Source organism: Bufo bufo, chromosome 3 (genome assembly GCF_905171765.1).
Source record: "Bufo bufo chromosome 3, aBufBuf1.1, whole genome shotgun sequence".
Classification (NCBI taxonomy): Eukaryota; Metazoa; Chordata; class Amphibia; order Anura; family Bufonidae; genus Bufo; species Bufo bufo.
The window spans coordinates 305720999-305738386 of NC_053391.1; the positions used below are offsets into that span (position 1 = coordinate 305720999).

The 17388-nt window shown below is 44.9% G+C and overlaps 1 protein-coding gene across 1 annotated transcript in view; it reads left to right on the top strand.

Moving 5' to 3' along the window:
• The window catches only part of CNKSR1 (connector enhancer of kinase suppressor of Ras 1), a 62311-nt gene that overhangs the window by 22042 nt on the left and 22881 nt on the right, over positions 1-17388 (top strand). Inside the window, exons 5-11 of the mRNA XM_040424235.1 lie at positions 196-237; positions 1287-1400; positions 2950-3009; positions 3790-3858; positions 3955-4545; positions 9394-9446; positions 13254-13363. Coding sequence (XP_040280169.1) covers positions 196-237; positions 1287-1400; positions 2950-3009; positions 3790-3858; positions 3955-4545; positions 9394-9446; positions 13254-13363 — 1039 coding nt within the window. The remainder of the gene's footprint in view (positions 1-195; positions 238-1286; positions 1401-2949; positions 3010-3789; positions 3859-3954; positions 4546-9393; positions 9447-13253; positions 13364-17388) is intronic.

Genomic DNA, 17388 nt, shown 5'->3' on the forward strand with positions numbered 1-17388 from the left:
ATTGAGACCATGTTTGCTATAAAACGCCTAATAATGTAGAATCTGATATCTCAGCTATTCCAGTGGTGTGACACTGGATGTCCACAGACGGTTTATCATTAGTTTATGTCCATTTGACTCAAGATGTCAGGAAATGTGCTGAAATAACACTGAGTGATTTCAGGTTTTTAACCAGGTCTACCACTTTTATTTCAGGACTGGTCAGATCCACTTATCGAAAACAGGATTCTAGCAATTGTAAGTTATAAGCCCGACCTTCATGCGTCCTGATGTCTCTTGATATCCGACATAAGGTGTAGCTTTTCTTTCCTTTGAACCCTGTAGCCTCGTGTATTTATAAAAGAAAGAGGTTTGCTGCGTGAGGTGATGCTTTTATTTTTGCCTGTGCTATCCCATTGCGTAATGTACTGTAATCACAAACCGTGCCTGTCCATTTCAGAGTAGTGTTTACCAGTGATCTCAATCTCCCTTTATATTCTGCTTTCTAGACTGGCAAGTGTGTAAACTTTCCACCGCTGTAATGCCTCACCCCATGCAGACTTAACCTGCTACTTGAGGTTTTTTTTAGGACTTCTTGCTAAGGGCGTTTTTGGTGTGGCAAAAAAATGCATGCAGTTTTTGCAACAATTGCCTGCATTTATGGTGCGTTTTTCTTCCAGCAAAGGGAAAGCGCACATCAAAACTGAATTACATTAACTACAAAATAGAATTACATTAAAGGGGTTCTCCACGAGTATAAAATGTCCCCTCATGTTCCGGGCACACCGCATGGAATATACTTACCCCAGTCCCTGCTCCCGGCGCCGCTTTTGGTCCCCGCACCGCCGCTGCTGCTTCAACCTGCACACGGATGAAAACATCCGGTGTCGGCAGGGGGGGGGGACAAGCCTCTGTAGCGTCACCGGCGATGCTAGGGAGGTCCCCCCCCGACACACCGGATGTTTTCATCCGTGTGCAGGGAGAAGCGACGGTGCGGGGACCAGGAGCTGCACCAGGAACGAGGTAAGTACCATGTGGGGTGCCCGGCACATGAAGGGATATTTTATACTCTTGGAGAACCCCTTTAATGTACTTTGTCTGCTGTGTGTTTTCCTTTGCTGCACCATAACCGCATTTTTTTTTTTTTTTTTTGCCACCGTCGTGACATTTGGCAGCACCCTAACTTTTCTCACTGCTTCTGTAACACTTATTTTGTCATTTTCTGTGACGTTGATCCATTCACCACCAGCTTTTTGTTGTATTTCCTTATTGTTAATAGTACAGGTGTTTTTTTTTTTTTTTTCCAGTGTGAAAATGTCTGTGGAGTATGTAGGAGTATTCTGAACTGCAGCCCAGAGAGCCTCCTCAGTCAGACCGCAACACTCGAGCTGGTGCAGATTTATCCAGAGGCTTCAAGTTTGGTGAGAGAAGGGATTTATACCACAAGTTCAATCCAGCATAGTATTACACTTTGCTTTCTTTTGTCTTTTACACTCTGTAAGTAGTTATTATATGTATCTGCCCCTTTCTTATCCTGCTCTCTGCTAATATTATAGGCCTTGGTCACGCAATTTTAAAAATATTTGCAAAGTAGTGCATGTTGTTTTCACACCAAGTGATAGTATTATTGTTACAGTAACGTAGAATGTTTTCCGGTCACTTTACATTTTGTAAAAGCTGCTCCGAATGGTGTAAAAGTCATAAAAGTAGTAATATTCACAGTATCCATCTACTGCCAATACCGTTTCCATGCTTCCCAGGTCTCTGTACTTCCTGCTCCCTCTTGACTCGGCAATGTGCTTGCTCAGCCAATCACTGGCTAAATGGATCATAGCACAGTGGGTCATCCAGAAAGGGAACATTATTACTTTTCAGTTTTTTCTGTCCACTGACGGACTGCAGCCCGTGTCGTTTGCTTCTGGCCATGAGCTTTGTAGTGAATTCTAAATGGAATGCTGTTTGTACGTTTCCCATCACTAAGTTAGCTGGGCACAGTTGTCTGCGAAGGGTTGGATGGGGACCGTCGGACTGCCATTTTCAAGCCTCTCCAGAGATGTTTGATTGGGTTCAAGTCAGGGTTCTGGCTGGGCCACTCAAGGACATTCACGGAGTTGTCCCTAAGCCACTCCTGTGTTGTCTTGGCTGTGTGATTAAGGTCATTGTCTTTTTGGAAGGTAAGCCTTTGGCCCAGTCGGAGGTCCAGAGCACTCTGGAGCAAGTTCTCATTAAGAATATCTCTGTATTTTGCTCCATTCAGCTTTTTCTCAACCCTGACTGAGGATAGGCTTCTTTCTGGCAGCTCTACTATAAAGCCCTGTAATGCAGTGCTGCAGTGATGGTTGACCTTCAGTAAGTTTCTCCCATCTGGACACTGGATACTTGGGGCTCAGCCAGTGTGACCATTGGGTTCTTGGTTACCTCTCTTACCAAGGCCCTTCTCACCTAATTATTTTGGAGCTGATTTGATGGGGGTGCTAGAAGCCAGATGCTGAACAATCAGATATTTTGTTGACATGTCCTGAGGATAGGTCATCAATATATGTCCTTGCACCCCTTTACAGTTTATGCTCATTGATGACATTTAGCTAAAGAATAGTTTAGCTTTTTCAGTTTTTGTCAGTGAATACCACTATCTTGCCTTTTTCTTTACCTTTTTAATTCCACAGGATAGGTGATAAGTATATGATCGGTGGGGGTCCCAAGAATGGGAGTGAATGGAGCAATGCGCATGCTTGACCACTGCTACTCCAATCCATTCTATGGGACTTAGGGAGATATGAGAGCACTATGCTTTTCTTCGCAGTCTCATAGAGCTGAATGTGGTGACAGTGTGCATGTGTAATCGTCACTCCATCACAGCAGGGACTCATTTACCCTTTTCTTGCGACCAGTACTGATCAGACTAATTCTGTGGATCGTTGATAAGCTGTTATGGTGCAATAATCCCTTTACACTATTAATATTTCTTAGGGTATTGAATTTAAGTCCACGGCTTCTGGACAGCATTTTGTCTGCCGGTTAACACCTGAGGTCAGTATGTTCAGATCTCCTGTATCCTCTGCTGCAGTGTACTTCTTATACCTCTTTTATGTAGGCTAAGGCTATATGGAGACTTTGGTCTTGCAGCACAAAGCTTGCAAGGTTGCATTTGGGACATCACGAGGAGTGACTGAATGTAGTCTTATTAATACATGTGATGTGATGCAGGTGCAGCAGCCTGCTAGATTTTTGGAAGCAACTTTTGACAGCATGTTTTTTTGTGTCTAATATCTTAAAGGGGTTGTGTCACTTCAGCAAATAGCATTTATCATGTAGAGAAAGTTAAAACAAGGCACTTACTAATGTATTGTTATTATCCATATTGCTTCCTTTGCTGGCTGGATTCATTTTTCCATCACATCATATACTGCTCGTTTCCATGGTTACGACCACCCTGCAATTCAGCAGCGGTGGTCGTGCTTGCACATTATAGGAAAAAGCACCAGCCTATGTGAGCTCCCATGATCCCAGTCACCAGAGAGGCCGACATGGCACGTTGCATTCTGAAGAGTGTAGTGTAGGCACCACAGTTATTTGATTTAGTAAAAACTAACTTCCATAGAGTGGACAGATCTTAAAATAATTGAAAATAAGTTAATGAAATGTATTTATAGTATTTATTTATATGTAGCAGTACATGTGGTGTCTAGTCTTGCGGAGGATTCTTGGTTCCTGCTCCGTTCTTTGTACTTTTTTCTTTTCTTCTCTTTTTCTATTTACCTTCATTTGCTTTTCTGAAACCCAATAAATAATGACGTCTCTTTGACATAGTCTCCAGCACAACGCTGTGGCCAAATCTTTCCAGGAGACGAGATCATTAAAGTGAATGACCAGGTGGTGGTAAGTAGTAACCTTTGCATCTTTCCAAATGTTTGATGTGATACCAATGTGGTCTAATCTAAGGACTAAGCTAAAATTAAAGTACTATGTGTCTAGGTTGGATGGACACAGAAGAACCTGGTGTGGAAACTACAGGAAAGATCAAACTGTGTGGATATCGTTTTAAAGAAAGTTACCATCTACCAGTCTAAATCTCCTGTATCCCCAAACCAAAAGAAAGTTCATGGAATGTTCAGATCATCGTCATCATCACGCAGTGCTCTAGAGTCGCCACTTATGACTGATATACCTTCCTCTCCAACTGAATGGCACGGTGCCTCCATAATAACACACACAAGCCCTCTGACCGCAATCAGTACATCCACCATACTTACAAGCAATCCATTATCTTTAGGACCAGAGGCTTCATCACGGGAACATTTAGAAACAAATTCTCCCTCCAGTAAAAACTTCCTTGAAGCTAATCAACATCAGTCTAAGGAGTATCTCTCACACATCCATAATACCTGGCCAAGTTCTGGGACTCCACATTACAAACCTCCTGCCTCAATTATTTTCCATTCAGCGTCTGTTCATCCAAGTTCTGAATCTTTAAGCCTGGAAAATACAATGTCTTCAACCATATATGCCAAAACTCTTACTCCATTGTCACAAATTTCTCTAGAGCTGGATCCACAAGATTTAAAGGTTGGTCAATTTAAGACTTTATATATCTGATATATTTTATCCTAGGACTATTTTCTCCAAACACCAGGACCGGCTCCAGGTTCATGTGGGCTGAGTGGGCCCCCTTATGGCATTTTGTACGGTGCTTACAGCAATGAAACTGCATGTATTATAGATTAAATACCTTACACAGAGCATACTACAGAGCGGATATATGTGAATCAGTCCTTATGTGCCTACTTTTATTTTCTACCCAGTGTTTCAGTCCCTCAGGTCTACTCAGATGTGTGCCACCTCACAGTAGATATGCCAAGATATGTGCCCCCTCACAGTAGATATGCCAAGATATGTGCCCCCACACAGTAGATATGCCAAGATATGTGCCCCCACACAGTAAATATGCCAAGATATGTGCCCCCTCACAGTAGATATGCCAAGATATGTGCCCCCTCACAGTAGATATGCCAAGATCTGTGCCCCCTCACAGTAGATATGCCAAGATCTGTGCCCCCTCACAGTAGATATGCTAAGATCTGTGCCCCCTCACAGTAGATATGCCAAGATCTGTGCCCCCTCACAGTAGATATGCCAAGATCTGTGCCCCCTCACAGTAGATATGCCAAGATCTGTGCCCCCTCACAGTAGATATGCCAAGATCTGTGCCCCCTCACAGTAGATATGCCAAGATCTGTGCCCCCTCACAGTAGATATGCCAAGATCTGTGCCCCCTCACAGTAGATATGCCAAGATCTGTGCCCCCTCACAGTAGATATGCCAAGATCTGTGCCCCCTCACAGTAGATATGCCAAGATCTGTGCCCCCTCACAGTAGATATGCCAAGATCTGTGCCCCCTCACAGTAGATATGCCAAGATATGTGCCCCCTTCACAGTAGATATCTCAAAATGTGCCCCCTCACAGTTGATATGCCAAGATATGTGCCCTCTTACGGTGGATATGCTAAAATATGTGCCCAGTGCCCCCTTCACAGTGGTTATGCCCAGATGTGCCCCCCTTCAGATTTCCTCCCATGATCTGTGCTCCTCACCAGCAGCTGCAGGATACTGTGACACATCGCGCTGCTGATGCTGATTCCCAGCCTGCCCTGCTCCTCCTCCTACACAGATCAGCAGGACGATGTGTGAGGACATTGTGCTGCTGCTGTGGAGCGGGAAGCAAATAATTCCATGTTTCAGTTGCGTGCCTACGGTGTTTGGCACCCGGGGCGGATCCTTTCTCTGGCACCCCCCACCCCCCCCCCCCCACCCCAATACTTAAAAAAAAAAATGGTACCCCCTCACAGTAGTATTGCCCTCATTGTACAACCTTAACAGTAGTTTTATACAGATGTGTGCACCCTCATAGTAGTTATACCCTCTCTGTGCCCCCTTCACAGTAATAATCCCCATTGTGCCCCCTTCATAGTAGAAATCCCCTTTGTGCCCCAATAATGCTCACTGTGCCTCCTTCACAGTAATGATGCCCACTGTGCCCTTTCATTGTAGTAATGCCCTCTGGCTCTGTGCCCCCTCCATAGTAGAAATGCCCATTGTGCCCCCTTCACATTAGTAATGCCTTCTGTGCCCCCTCCATAGTAGTAATAGTCCTGTGCCCCCTCCATAGTAATAAGGCCCTCTATGACCCCTCTGTATTAAAAACAAAAAAACACAGTAACTACTCACCTTGTTCCATTCCTGAAGCTTGCATACTTCTCTTCCCTGTAGATCGCTCTGCAGAACTGTGTGGGCGCAGCTTCTGCAGATTACAGGCTGTAGGCTCCGCCCACACAGGAAAGGAACGCCATATGGTTTTTGGAAAGCAGATTTCAATGGGATAATTTTAAGTTGCCATGTCCCATTTGAAGACCCCTGATGCACCCCTAGAGTAGAAACTCCAAAAAAGTTACCCCATTTTGGAAACTATGGGATAAGGTGGCAATTGGTACAATTTTAGGGTACATATGATTTTTGTTTGCTCTATATTACACTTGTGAGGTAAGTTAACAAAAAAATAGCTGTTTTGGCACCGTTTTTTTTTTTTTTTTTTTTTAGTGTTCACCTGAAAGGTTAGATAATGTGCTATTTTTATAGAGCAGGTTGTTACGGACACGACAATATCAAATATGTTTTACATAATAAAGCATTTTTGAAAAAAATCTGATAGCCATAATTTTTTTATTTTTTTTTGATGACAGTCTTATGTAGCGGCAATTTTTTTTTTTGGTATGATGAGTTTGATTGTTACTATTTTAGGGTGCATATGACTTTTTGATCACTTGGTATTACACTTTTTGTGATGTAAGGCTACAAAAAAATGGCTTTTTTTTTTTACACCGTTTTTATATATATTTCTCTTTACGGTGTTCACCTGAGGAGTTAGGTCATGTGATATTTTTATACAGCAGGTTGTTATCGACGCGGCAATAGAGTGCCATAGCTTTTTTTTTTTTTTGGGCGATTGTCTTAGGGGTAGGGGCTCATTTTTTGCGGTATGAGGTTTGATTGGTACTATTTTGGGGGGCATAGTACTTTTTTGCTCACTTGATGTTGCACTTTTTGTGATGTAAGGTGACAAAAAATAGCAGTTTTAGCAGTTTTTTTTTATTTTATTTTTTTCTACGGCGTTCAGGTGAGGGGGTGGATCATGTGATGTTTTTATAGAGCCGGTTTTTATGGACTCGGCAATACCCAATATGTCTTATTTTTTTATTAATTTTTGTCCCACTATGGGACTTCAACTTCTGCTTTTATGCTGGCAGCCTAAGGGGCTGGATCTTATAGGCTTCCATAGAAGGCAAGCTCCGATGCCTATGGAAGGCATTGGGCTTGCCTTCTCTGACATCGGGGGGACCCGATGGGGAAGCGGAGGGCACCCGTACCCTCCGCTAACCCTCTGTATGCCGCAGTCAGCTTTGACTGCAGCATACAAGTGGTTAATACGCCGGCGTATGCAGCAGAGACCTGACTGTCAGTGACTGCCGCTGATCGGTCGGGCGCAGCTCCTACACCCGCCTGATCAGGCTGCCGTACATGTACGTCACTGGTCCTTAAGTCACGTCCAGCTGTGACGTACATGTACGGCAAGGGTCCTTAAGGAGCAGGAGCTAAACTTTTAATATTTTTTTATTTTTTTTAAACTTTTATTTAAGAACTATTAGCCCCCTTAAGGGGCTAGAACCTGTGATCTTTTGATCCCTTGTCCTATTCGCCCTAAAAGAGATCTATTAGGGTGAATAGGATTTTACTTTGTGCACACAGCAGCAGGGAGCTTACCATGGCAGCCGTGGAAGGCTTCAGCAGCATCCAGGCTGCCATGGTAACGGTAACCGATCGGAGCCGCCACTGCCACAAATGATTATACTCAGGAGGGGGGGAGAGGGTACTGTGCCACCAATGATGATACTGAGGAGGGGGGGGGGGGGGGGGGCGCACTGCGCCACCAATGAATATAATTAACCCATAAATACAAATGTACACGGCGAGTGCCAGCTTTATCTTCACAGGCGGCACCCGGCCTCAATGACAGGAATCCCGCTGAACCGCGTCAATTAACCCAAGTGAATGGGTCCACATCCATGATGCGCGGTGCACATGGCCGGTGGCCGTGGATTGCCAACCCGCCATTTGCGGGCTGCAATATGGCCACGGCCATGAGGCCTTAATCTGAGTTTTTGATGCGAAGGCTGCAGAGAGTTTTGGAGGCTGAGATGAGGTGTGGATCCTAAAGGGAAAGAGAGGCTTCCTGCTTTGATGCAGTATTCTTATGCATTTTCTGAAGCTAAAGCAAGGAATGTATAGTGTAGGGAAGAGTATTATATAGGAAGCACTTTTTTTTTATTTATTTTTTATCCACTTCTAGTTTTGGCTTCAAAAACTGCCTCAATATTGCACGTTTTAGTGTACTCTAAACAACAGATTTTACTTTGCCTCTGTTTTTAATCCACTCCTGGTGTTGGCTTCAAAAAGTGGATATGAAAACTTAAAAGTATACGTATTTGGCAAATTAATCAGATATATTAATCTGACATGCAAATATTTCCCCCCGGAAAACTTTAACGCTACCCTTAGCAGTCTATTTCTCTAATCTCTATAAATGTCATTCATGTGAAGGCAGTTTTCTATGTTTGTTCTTCAGATTCAAGAGTGGAAAGAAAATGTCTGGTTGTGAGCACTCTGTCTGACATGGGGTCTCATTGGAACGTTTCCCCTCTAGTTTGTGGGGCAGAATAGATGGAGTCTTCTAGGGCACAATTTCAAGTCTGGTTGTGTGTCTGATTCATAATTGGGAACATGGATGTGTTGTCACAGGGACACTGGCTCATATATCGGATCTTTCTCCATCCAAATAAACTGTGACCTGTGAGAGCAGCACATGATGAGGACAGGATTTCAGGTTCTGAATGTAAACAAGAGGGTTTCCACACTCCATTGAGCAGGCTGCAGTTACGTACCTAGAAGTTCAGACTGTAGACCCTGGGTTATATATCTACTTGTACGCCTGCCATTTCTCATGCAAGGCCATCTCAAATTCATGTACTGCACAGATACTTTACTTCCAATAATATCATTGTAAGCTGCCTAAATTGGTAGTGTGCCAGGCTGGTTCACCTCTGGGGTTTTACTCTGTCAAAGTTTTAGAAATAATATATGTCTTTTTTATTTATTTTTTAAACAGTATTTTCACTTTTTTTTTTTTTTCAAAACAATATAAATCTCTACAATGGAAAGCATAGCAATCAACAAACATCATCTTTCATCATAGGAACAAAAATTACTAAATTACTTTCATTTTGCATCTATTACATATTACTACAGTCTGTGATTTTAGTTTTCTCTTCATGTGTGTGTTTTTTATTTTTTATTTTTTTAAGGACATCCCCCGGCCAAGGAGTGGGTCAGAGTCTAGCCCAAAATCCACAATCAGGTAAGGGAAATAAATGCACAGTAAAGCTAGAAATTGACATACAGAAGAAAACTCGCAAAAAAAATTCAAAACCGCAGAATTTTCTGTAGAAATGTTGTAGAGCCCAGATATAAATTTTTCCTGGATCCCTTCTATTATTGGTACACGTAATAGAGCATTTCAGTGTGGAAAATCTGATCACACAACATCTTTGTCACTAAAGTAAAACAGTGAAATCCTTTAATAAATGTTTTTGGATTTTCTTATGCCCCTTTCACACGAGTGAGATTTCTGTCAGGGTGCGATGTATGAAGCAAATGCATATCATCCGGACTAAACCCTGACCTATTCATTTCAATGGGTCTGTGCACATGAGTGTCATTTTTCACACATCATTTCCGTGTTCAGGAAAAATCGCAGCATGTTCTGTATTGTGAATTTTTCACACAATCCTGGCTCCATAGAAGTGAATGGGGTTTGCATGAAAAACTGATTGCATTTGGATGCTATCCCGATTCAATGCGTTTTTCACGGATGGTTGCTAGGAGATGTAGATTGTTCTTCAGTTATTATCTCACATGTGTGAAAAACACATCAAAAACTGATTGCACCTGCGTGAAACACTGAACCCAATCGCAGAAAAAACTAACTGAACTTTCATGCAAAACCATCAGTTTTTTTCCTGTACAGATCCTGACACAATCCGTATCGCCTGTGTGAAAGAGGCTATACTGTAGCTGCAGTTTGCAGTATATTGGATGGTATGAACCCTGTGATCACATATGACTCAAATGTTCCTACTAAGCCCTTGTTGCCAGTAAACTGGGTAGTTGGGGACCTGGATACTTTTCACACCAAGAGTGTGTTCATATAACATTTGAACACTGCATTCACATTATTCATGTCACGGATCAGCGGATCTGGAGGGGAGTAACTAAGCAACTACCCTGATTTCACTAGAGCCTCAGATGGTGTGGTAATTGCCAGGGGCTACTCCAGAGCGTAAACCAGTCAGTGGCAGCTGTTCCAGGCAGACCAGGAGGTACCTGCGAAGGTACCGACAGTACAGACGTGGTCAGACAGGCAGGGTCGTTACCAGGAGCAACAAGACAGGAACCGGAGGAAGAGGCAGAGACGTAGTCAGAACAAGCAATGGGTTAACAGACAAGGTCAGACAATCCGAGTCGGCAACGGGAGAGGCGATGCAAGCAGGCAGGGATCAGGCGATAAACAAAGTCCAGGAACACAAGTGGTAAGCAAGTTCTTTAGCACAAGATTAGGACCTTGACTCTGAGGCGTCTGGGTAAAAAGCTGAGCCACTTAAATACCTGCAGGAGAGCCAGGGTAGGTTAACAAGATCACATGACATGACTCGGCCCCGCCCAGGGAGTGATGCGTACTGCCACATCAGCAGCCGAGTACAAGTAGTGTCCAGGTTAAATGGAAGTTGTGGAGCGGAATCCACATAGGTAATACCAACCGCACAGGCAGAGTCCAGAGCTGCAACAGAGGCTGGAAGCAGAGATCACAGAGGTCGCTGTTTCAATTCATAGAGAAGGCTCCCATCCTATTCACTAAACATATTCACAGCGTCTTATTGACCCAATGTAAGCTAATAAAGTGTCCTTTTGCATGCATCAAGGAGGTATATGTTCATTTTATTTGTATTTTTTTTTTTTTAAACTGCATGGAGTAGTGTAGCAGACTGCTTTTCCATACAGAGCTTTCACCTTATGAACCCTTAGGCCCCTTTTCCCCGAGCGTGACAAGTTGTCAGTTTTGTCTGCGAATGCGTTGAGTTGTTCAGTTATTTCTGCGCGGGTGCAATGCGTTTTGATGTGCTTTTCACGCGTGATAAAAAACTGAAGGTTTATAAACAACATCTTTTAGCAACCATCAGTGAAAAACGCATTGCATCTGCACTTGCTTGCGGATGCAATGTGTTTTTAATTGAAGCCCCATTCACTTCTATGGGGCAAGGACTGCATGAAAAACACAGAATATAGAACATGATGCATTTTTCACGCAGCACAGAACTGATGCGTGAAAAAAACTCACTCATGTACACAGACTAGGGCTGCAACGAGTACTCTATTTTAAATTGAGTAATTCGACACAAAAAAATCCTCAATGCAAATTTTTTGCATCGAGGATTCGTTTGTGTCACGTGACCACGAAGCGGGAGTGAAGTGCTTGCTATTACTCTCACTCCGTGGTCTCCCGCTGTCCCGCATTGCGCTCAGAATACTCACCTTTCCAGCAGGGTGCCTCCGGACACTGCATAGCACGTCCATAGTCCCGCGTTGCACTGCCTCCTGATGTACGCACGACGTGACCTGACACGCTGTGTGACGTCAGGCCCAGAGCAGTGTGGAACGATGGAGTTTCGGCGGCGTCCCTGCTGGAAACTTAAGTTGGTGACAACGAGGGGGTGGGGGCGCGACTAAGGCTGGGCGCCCGGAGTGCACAGCATCATAGCAACCAATGACGCTGTGCACTCCGGGTTTCAGGAGAAGGGCATGCTGGGCTTTCACGGACCGTGCATCCATGGTTTAACTGAAGTGTGGCCTGGACTTAGGGGAGAGGGGAGCAGAGACTGACACAAGGGGGAGAGAGATGATGGCACTGGGGTGGGGGTGAGCTTGGGGGAGTGGAGCTGATGGCACTGGGGTGGGGGAGAGCTGAAGGCACTTGGGTGGATCGCACAGGGAGGAACGTGTTTCTTTGCTTCTTACAGGTCAGATTTTCTCGCTCATATGTTCCATGCCTACATGTAGAAAGGAGTAGGGATCGACCGATTATCGGTTTTACCAATATTATCGGCCGATATTCAGTATTTTGACCGTTATCAGTATCGGCATCTATTTTGCCGATATTCCGATAACGTATTGGGAACACAGATCGCGCTGCTCTCAGCGCTCTCTGTGTTCCCTCAGCAGCACAGGGGAGAAGGAAGCAGTGTCTCCCTCCCCCTGTGCTGCTGCCGCTGCAGCCAGTGAGAGGAAGGAGGACAAGAGGAGGGGCAGGGGCCGCTGCGCCACCAATGAAGAGAAATCTCTCATTAATTCATATACAGGAGGCGGGAGCTGGCTGCAGAATCACATAGCCGGCTCCCGACCTCTATGAGCAATAGCTGCGATCTGCGGTAGTTAACCCCTCAGGTGCCGCGGATCGCAGCTACCGCTCATAGAGGTCGGGAACAGGCTATGTGATTCTGCAGCCAGCTCCCGCCTCCTGTATATGAATTAATGAGAGATTTCTCTTCATTGGTGGCGCAGTGCGCCCCACCCCCCCAAGCCCCCCAGTATTAATCATTGGTGGCGCAGTGCGCCCCCCCCCCAGTATTAATCATTGGTGGCAGTGGCCACAGGATCCCCTCTCCGATCAGAGCCCCAGCAGTGTAATCCTGGGCCTCCGATCGGTTACCATGGCAGCCAGGACGCTATTGAAGCCCTGGCTGCCATGGTAAGCTCCATGCTGCTGTGTGCACAAAGCACAGAGCAGCAGGGACAGTGTGAGCTCCTATTCACCCTGATAGAGCTCTATCAAGGTGAATAGGACAAGGGTTCTAGTCCCTAAGGGGGCTAAAAGTTAGTAAAAAAAACACCAAAATATTAAGTATAAATGAAAGAAAGATTTTAAAAAAATTTGTGTAGTAATTTTTATTTTTTTTCAAAATTGAAAATTACCAGAATATCTGTATAAATTATCGGCTATCGGCCTGAAAGTTCACTAATTATCGGTATCTGCCCTTAAAAAATCAATATCGGTCGATCCCTAGAAAGGAGCTCTTTATATGATTTTCTTTTTGCTTTTGTTTAATTTCAGCCTTCTATCTGTCCCCTTATCTCCTGGAATACTGAGGACTACAGTGTCTGAAAGTAATCTTTTAAATCCTGCAAATGCTGCAGTTCCTCAGAAATTCCAAGGCCAAGAAGGTGAGAAGCAACATTTAAATTGTGCGTAATTGTTTGTTGCCTCCTACTGCAACACATTTTTACTTTACATGAACCACCAAAAACATAAAAATGCTCATTCACACTAATTAGAAGTTGTGGTAGCTGAAAATTTCCTAGATGTCCTTCACAGGCTTGTTTGGCCATTGGCATGCGTATTTCAATAGCTTGAAAATGGTATGTAAGCAGCTTCAGCAGCTAGAGATCACATTTTAAAGAGAACCTGTCATCCACTTTATCGTGCCCTAACTGAGGGCTGTATAAAGTAGTGACAGACACTCTAATTTCAGCACTCGTTCACCACAAGTATGCTCTCTGATGGACAAGGGGGTGATAAGATGATTATGAAAAAAAAAGTCCAATTAAGGCATGTTGACACGCCTTAAAGAGGACCTTTCACCTGGCAAAACATTGTGAACTAAGTGTCCTGAACTGTACAGCGGCGCCCAGGGATCTCACTGCACTTACTATTATCCCTGGGTGCCGCTCAGGGGCGGACTGAGAACCCTCAGGGCCCCCGGGCAAAATAAATCAAGGGCCCCCTTACAGGCCCCACCCATGTTCTGCTGCAAGCCCCACCCTTGTCCCGCCTCCATGCCCCGCCTCCAGCCACACCCTACACAATCTTTAATAAGATTTCAAAGTTAAAGCGACAAAAGGCACCCAGACCACTTCAGCTCATTGATGTGGTCTGGGTACAGTGTCCCTTTTGCAAATCGAGCTGCAATGTTCTAGAGAAACTGCAATGTTTACTTTCCAGCAATAAGTCAGCCTCTAGTCGCTGGCAGCCACCTGAGGGCTTCCTGGATTAAAACAGACCTTTGGTCCGGTATCTGACGCTGGACGTATTCACACTCTGCATGATGACCTCCAGGGTCAGATTTTTCCCCATAGGAAAGCATTGATTCAATGCTTTCGTATGGGGTGATCTAATCTCAGCGTCCATTAGTGAGCCTCTGTTAGAAGCAGTGTGGGCATAACTACTGTGAAGGGGGCACATATCTGGGCATAACTACTGTGAAAGGGGGGGAGGCCCTTCACAGTAGTTATTAATCCCTTTCAGCAGTCCCCCCTTCAGTGAATGGGGGACTGCTGAAAGGGGTTAATAACTACTGTGAAGGGCCTAGCCGTCTGAGCAACCCCACAGATCATCCCCCCACCCACCTTGTACTTGTTCCACTGATCCGCTACATGGGCATGAGTTTAGTCACTTCGGTGCGCAATCCCATCCTGCGGTGCGTGATCCCGTGAGACCCGTGACCTACAGCGGCAGGTCTTGCGGGATCACGTGCTGCAGGACGGGATTGCGCACCGAAGTGACTGAACTCATTCCCGCGCAGCCCACAAGTAGCGGAACAATTACAAGAGGGGTGGGGAATAGCCAAATTAAAAAATATTTTGAACCAAAAGGTGTTATGGGGGCTCTGTGGATGGCACTGTTGTGGGGGCTCTGTGGATGGCACTGTTGTGGGGGCTCTGTGGATGGCACTGTTGTGGGGGCTCTGTGGATGGCACTGTTGTGGGGGCTCTGTGGGTGACACTGTTGTGGGGGGGATCTGTGGGTGACACATATATAGCACCTTATGCTATATATGTGTCATCCACAGATCCCCCCATAACAATGTCCCTGTGAGTGAATGATCTCCAATACAGGGTCTGGGGGCCGGCATCTGGTGTTGTAATGGCAGTGCGGCCCGGTGCAGTCACTGTATTCTATCGCACCGGGCCCCGCTCACTGTAATACTAATATTCATATGTGAACAACTTGAAATCCTCTGCGATCCTCTCCCTCTGAGCTCTCTGTACTCGCAACCCCAGTAGAAGGCCGGGCGGCAGCGCAACTCGCTGATGTCCCACGCCTGCTCCTCCTACTTAATTCATAAAGTGGGAGGAGCAGGCGCGTGACGTCAGTGAGTTCCGCTGCCGCCCGGCCTGCTACTGAGTTTGTGAGTACAGAGAGGGAGAGGATCGCAGAGGATTTCAAGTTGTTCACATATGAATATTAGTATTACAGTGAGCGGGGCCCAGTGTAATAGAATACAGTGACTGCACCGGGCCGCACTGCCATTACCAGGCCAGCATAACATTCGGAATCGGGGTGCTGGGCACAGTGCTCCAGACTAAAAAAAATACCTAGTAGCCATTGGCTCCTGAACTTAAAAATTTAGGAGCCAAATCAAAACTGAATCAAAATTTTGGTATCGTGACAACGCTACGCCGATCAGATTGGCGTAGGGTTGTTTCGATACCAAAGTTTTGATTCGCTTTCGTCACCATAAAAAAGTATTGCGATACTCAATACCGTGCAAAAAAAAAAAACCACCAAAAAAAGCTGCGTGCATTTCGCATTTTATAAAAAGTTCGGCCCATAATAGAACAGTCCTATCCTATTTTTTGGGGTGACAAGGTGACTAAAAATGGCGAATGCTCACCGCATAGGAGATATTTTTTTTAAATTTAATAGTTTGGACTTTTCGGACACAGCGCTATGTAATATGTTTATTTATTGTTTATATATTTTATATGTAAAATTGGGAAAGGGGGGATTCAAACTTAATATTTTAGGGTACTTTCACACTAGCGTTTTTCATTTCCGGCATAGAGTTCCGTCACAGGGGCTCTATACCGGAAAAGATGTCTTCAGGTCAGTCTTTTTGACTGATCAGGCAAAAGATAAAACCGCAGCATTCTACGGTTTTATCTCTGGCGAAAAAAACTGAAGATTTGCCTGAATGCCGGATTCAGCATTTTTCCCCATAGGAATGTATTAGTGCCGTATCCGGCATTCAAAATACCGGAATACCGGATCCATCCTTCCGGTTGAACCGTGCGATTTTCACGCATGGTTGCTAGGAGGAAAGTCTATTCACTGTATTACTTTCCCTTATAACAACATGGTTATAAGGGAAAATAATAGCATTCTTTAATGCAGAATGCGTAGTAGAAGGTCAATATAATAAACATTGGTGGCGCAGTGCGCCCCCCCAACACCCCAGTATAATAAACATTGGTGGCGCAGTGCGTCCCCCCTCCCTAGTATTATAAACATATAAACATTGGTGGCGCAGTGCGTCCCCCCCCCCCAACATAATAAACATTGGTGGCGCAGTGCGCCCCCCCTCCCTAGTATAATAAACATATAAACATTGGTGGCGCAGTGCGTCCGCCCCCTAACATAATAAACATTGGTGGTGCAGTGCGCCCCCCCTCCCTAGTATAATAAATATATAAACATTGGTGGGCAGTGCCAATGAGGGTTAAGCTACTTTCACACTAGCGTTCGGGGCTCCGCTTGTGAGTTCCGTTTGAAGGCTCTCACAAGCGGCCCCGAACGGATCCGTCCAGCCCTAATGCATTCTGAGTGGATGTGGATCCGCTCTGAATGCATCAGTCTGGCACCGTTTGTCCTCCGCTCAGCAGGCGGACACCTGAACGCAGCTTGCAGCGTTCGGGTGTCCGCCTGGCCGTGCGGAGGCAAACGGATCCTTTCAGACTTACAATGTAAGTCAATGGGGACGGATCCGTTTGAAGTTGACACTATATGGCTCAATTTTCAAACGGATCCGTCCCCCATTGACTTTCAATGTAAAGTCAAAACGGATCCGTTTGCATTATCATGAACAAAAAAAAAAAAAAAAAAAATTTTTTTTTTTTTTTGTTCATGCTAATGCAAACGGATCCGTTCTGAACGGATCTAAGTATTTGCATTATAGGTGCGGATCCGTCTGTGCAGATACCAGACGGATCCGCACCTAACGCAGGTGTGAAAGTAGCCTTAAAAAAATAAATAAAAATTAACTCACCTCCTCCAATTGATCGCGTAGCAGCCTGTCAAAGGACCTGTGGTGACATCACTGTGCTCATCACATGATACATCACCATGGTAATGGACCATGTGATGGAGCTCAGTGATGTCACCACAGGTCCTGAAGAAAGAACAGGAGACCGGAAGCTGCGCGATCAATTGGAGGAGGTGAGTTAATTTTTATTTTTTTTTTTTAACCCTC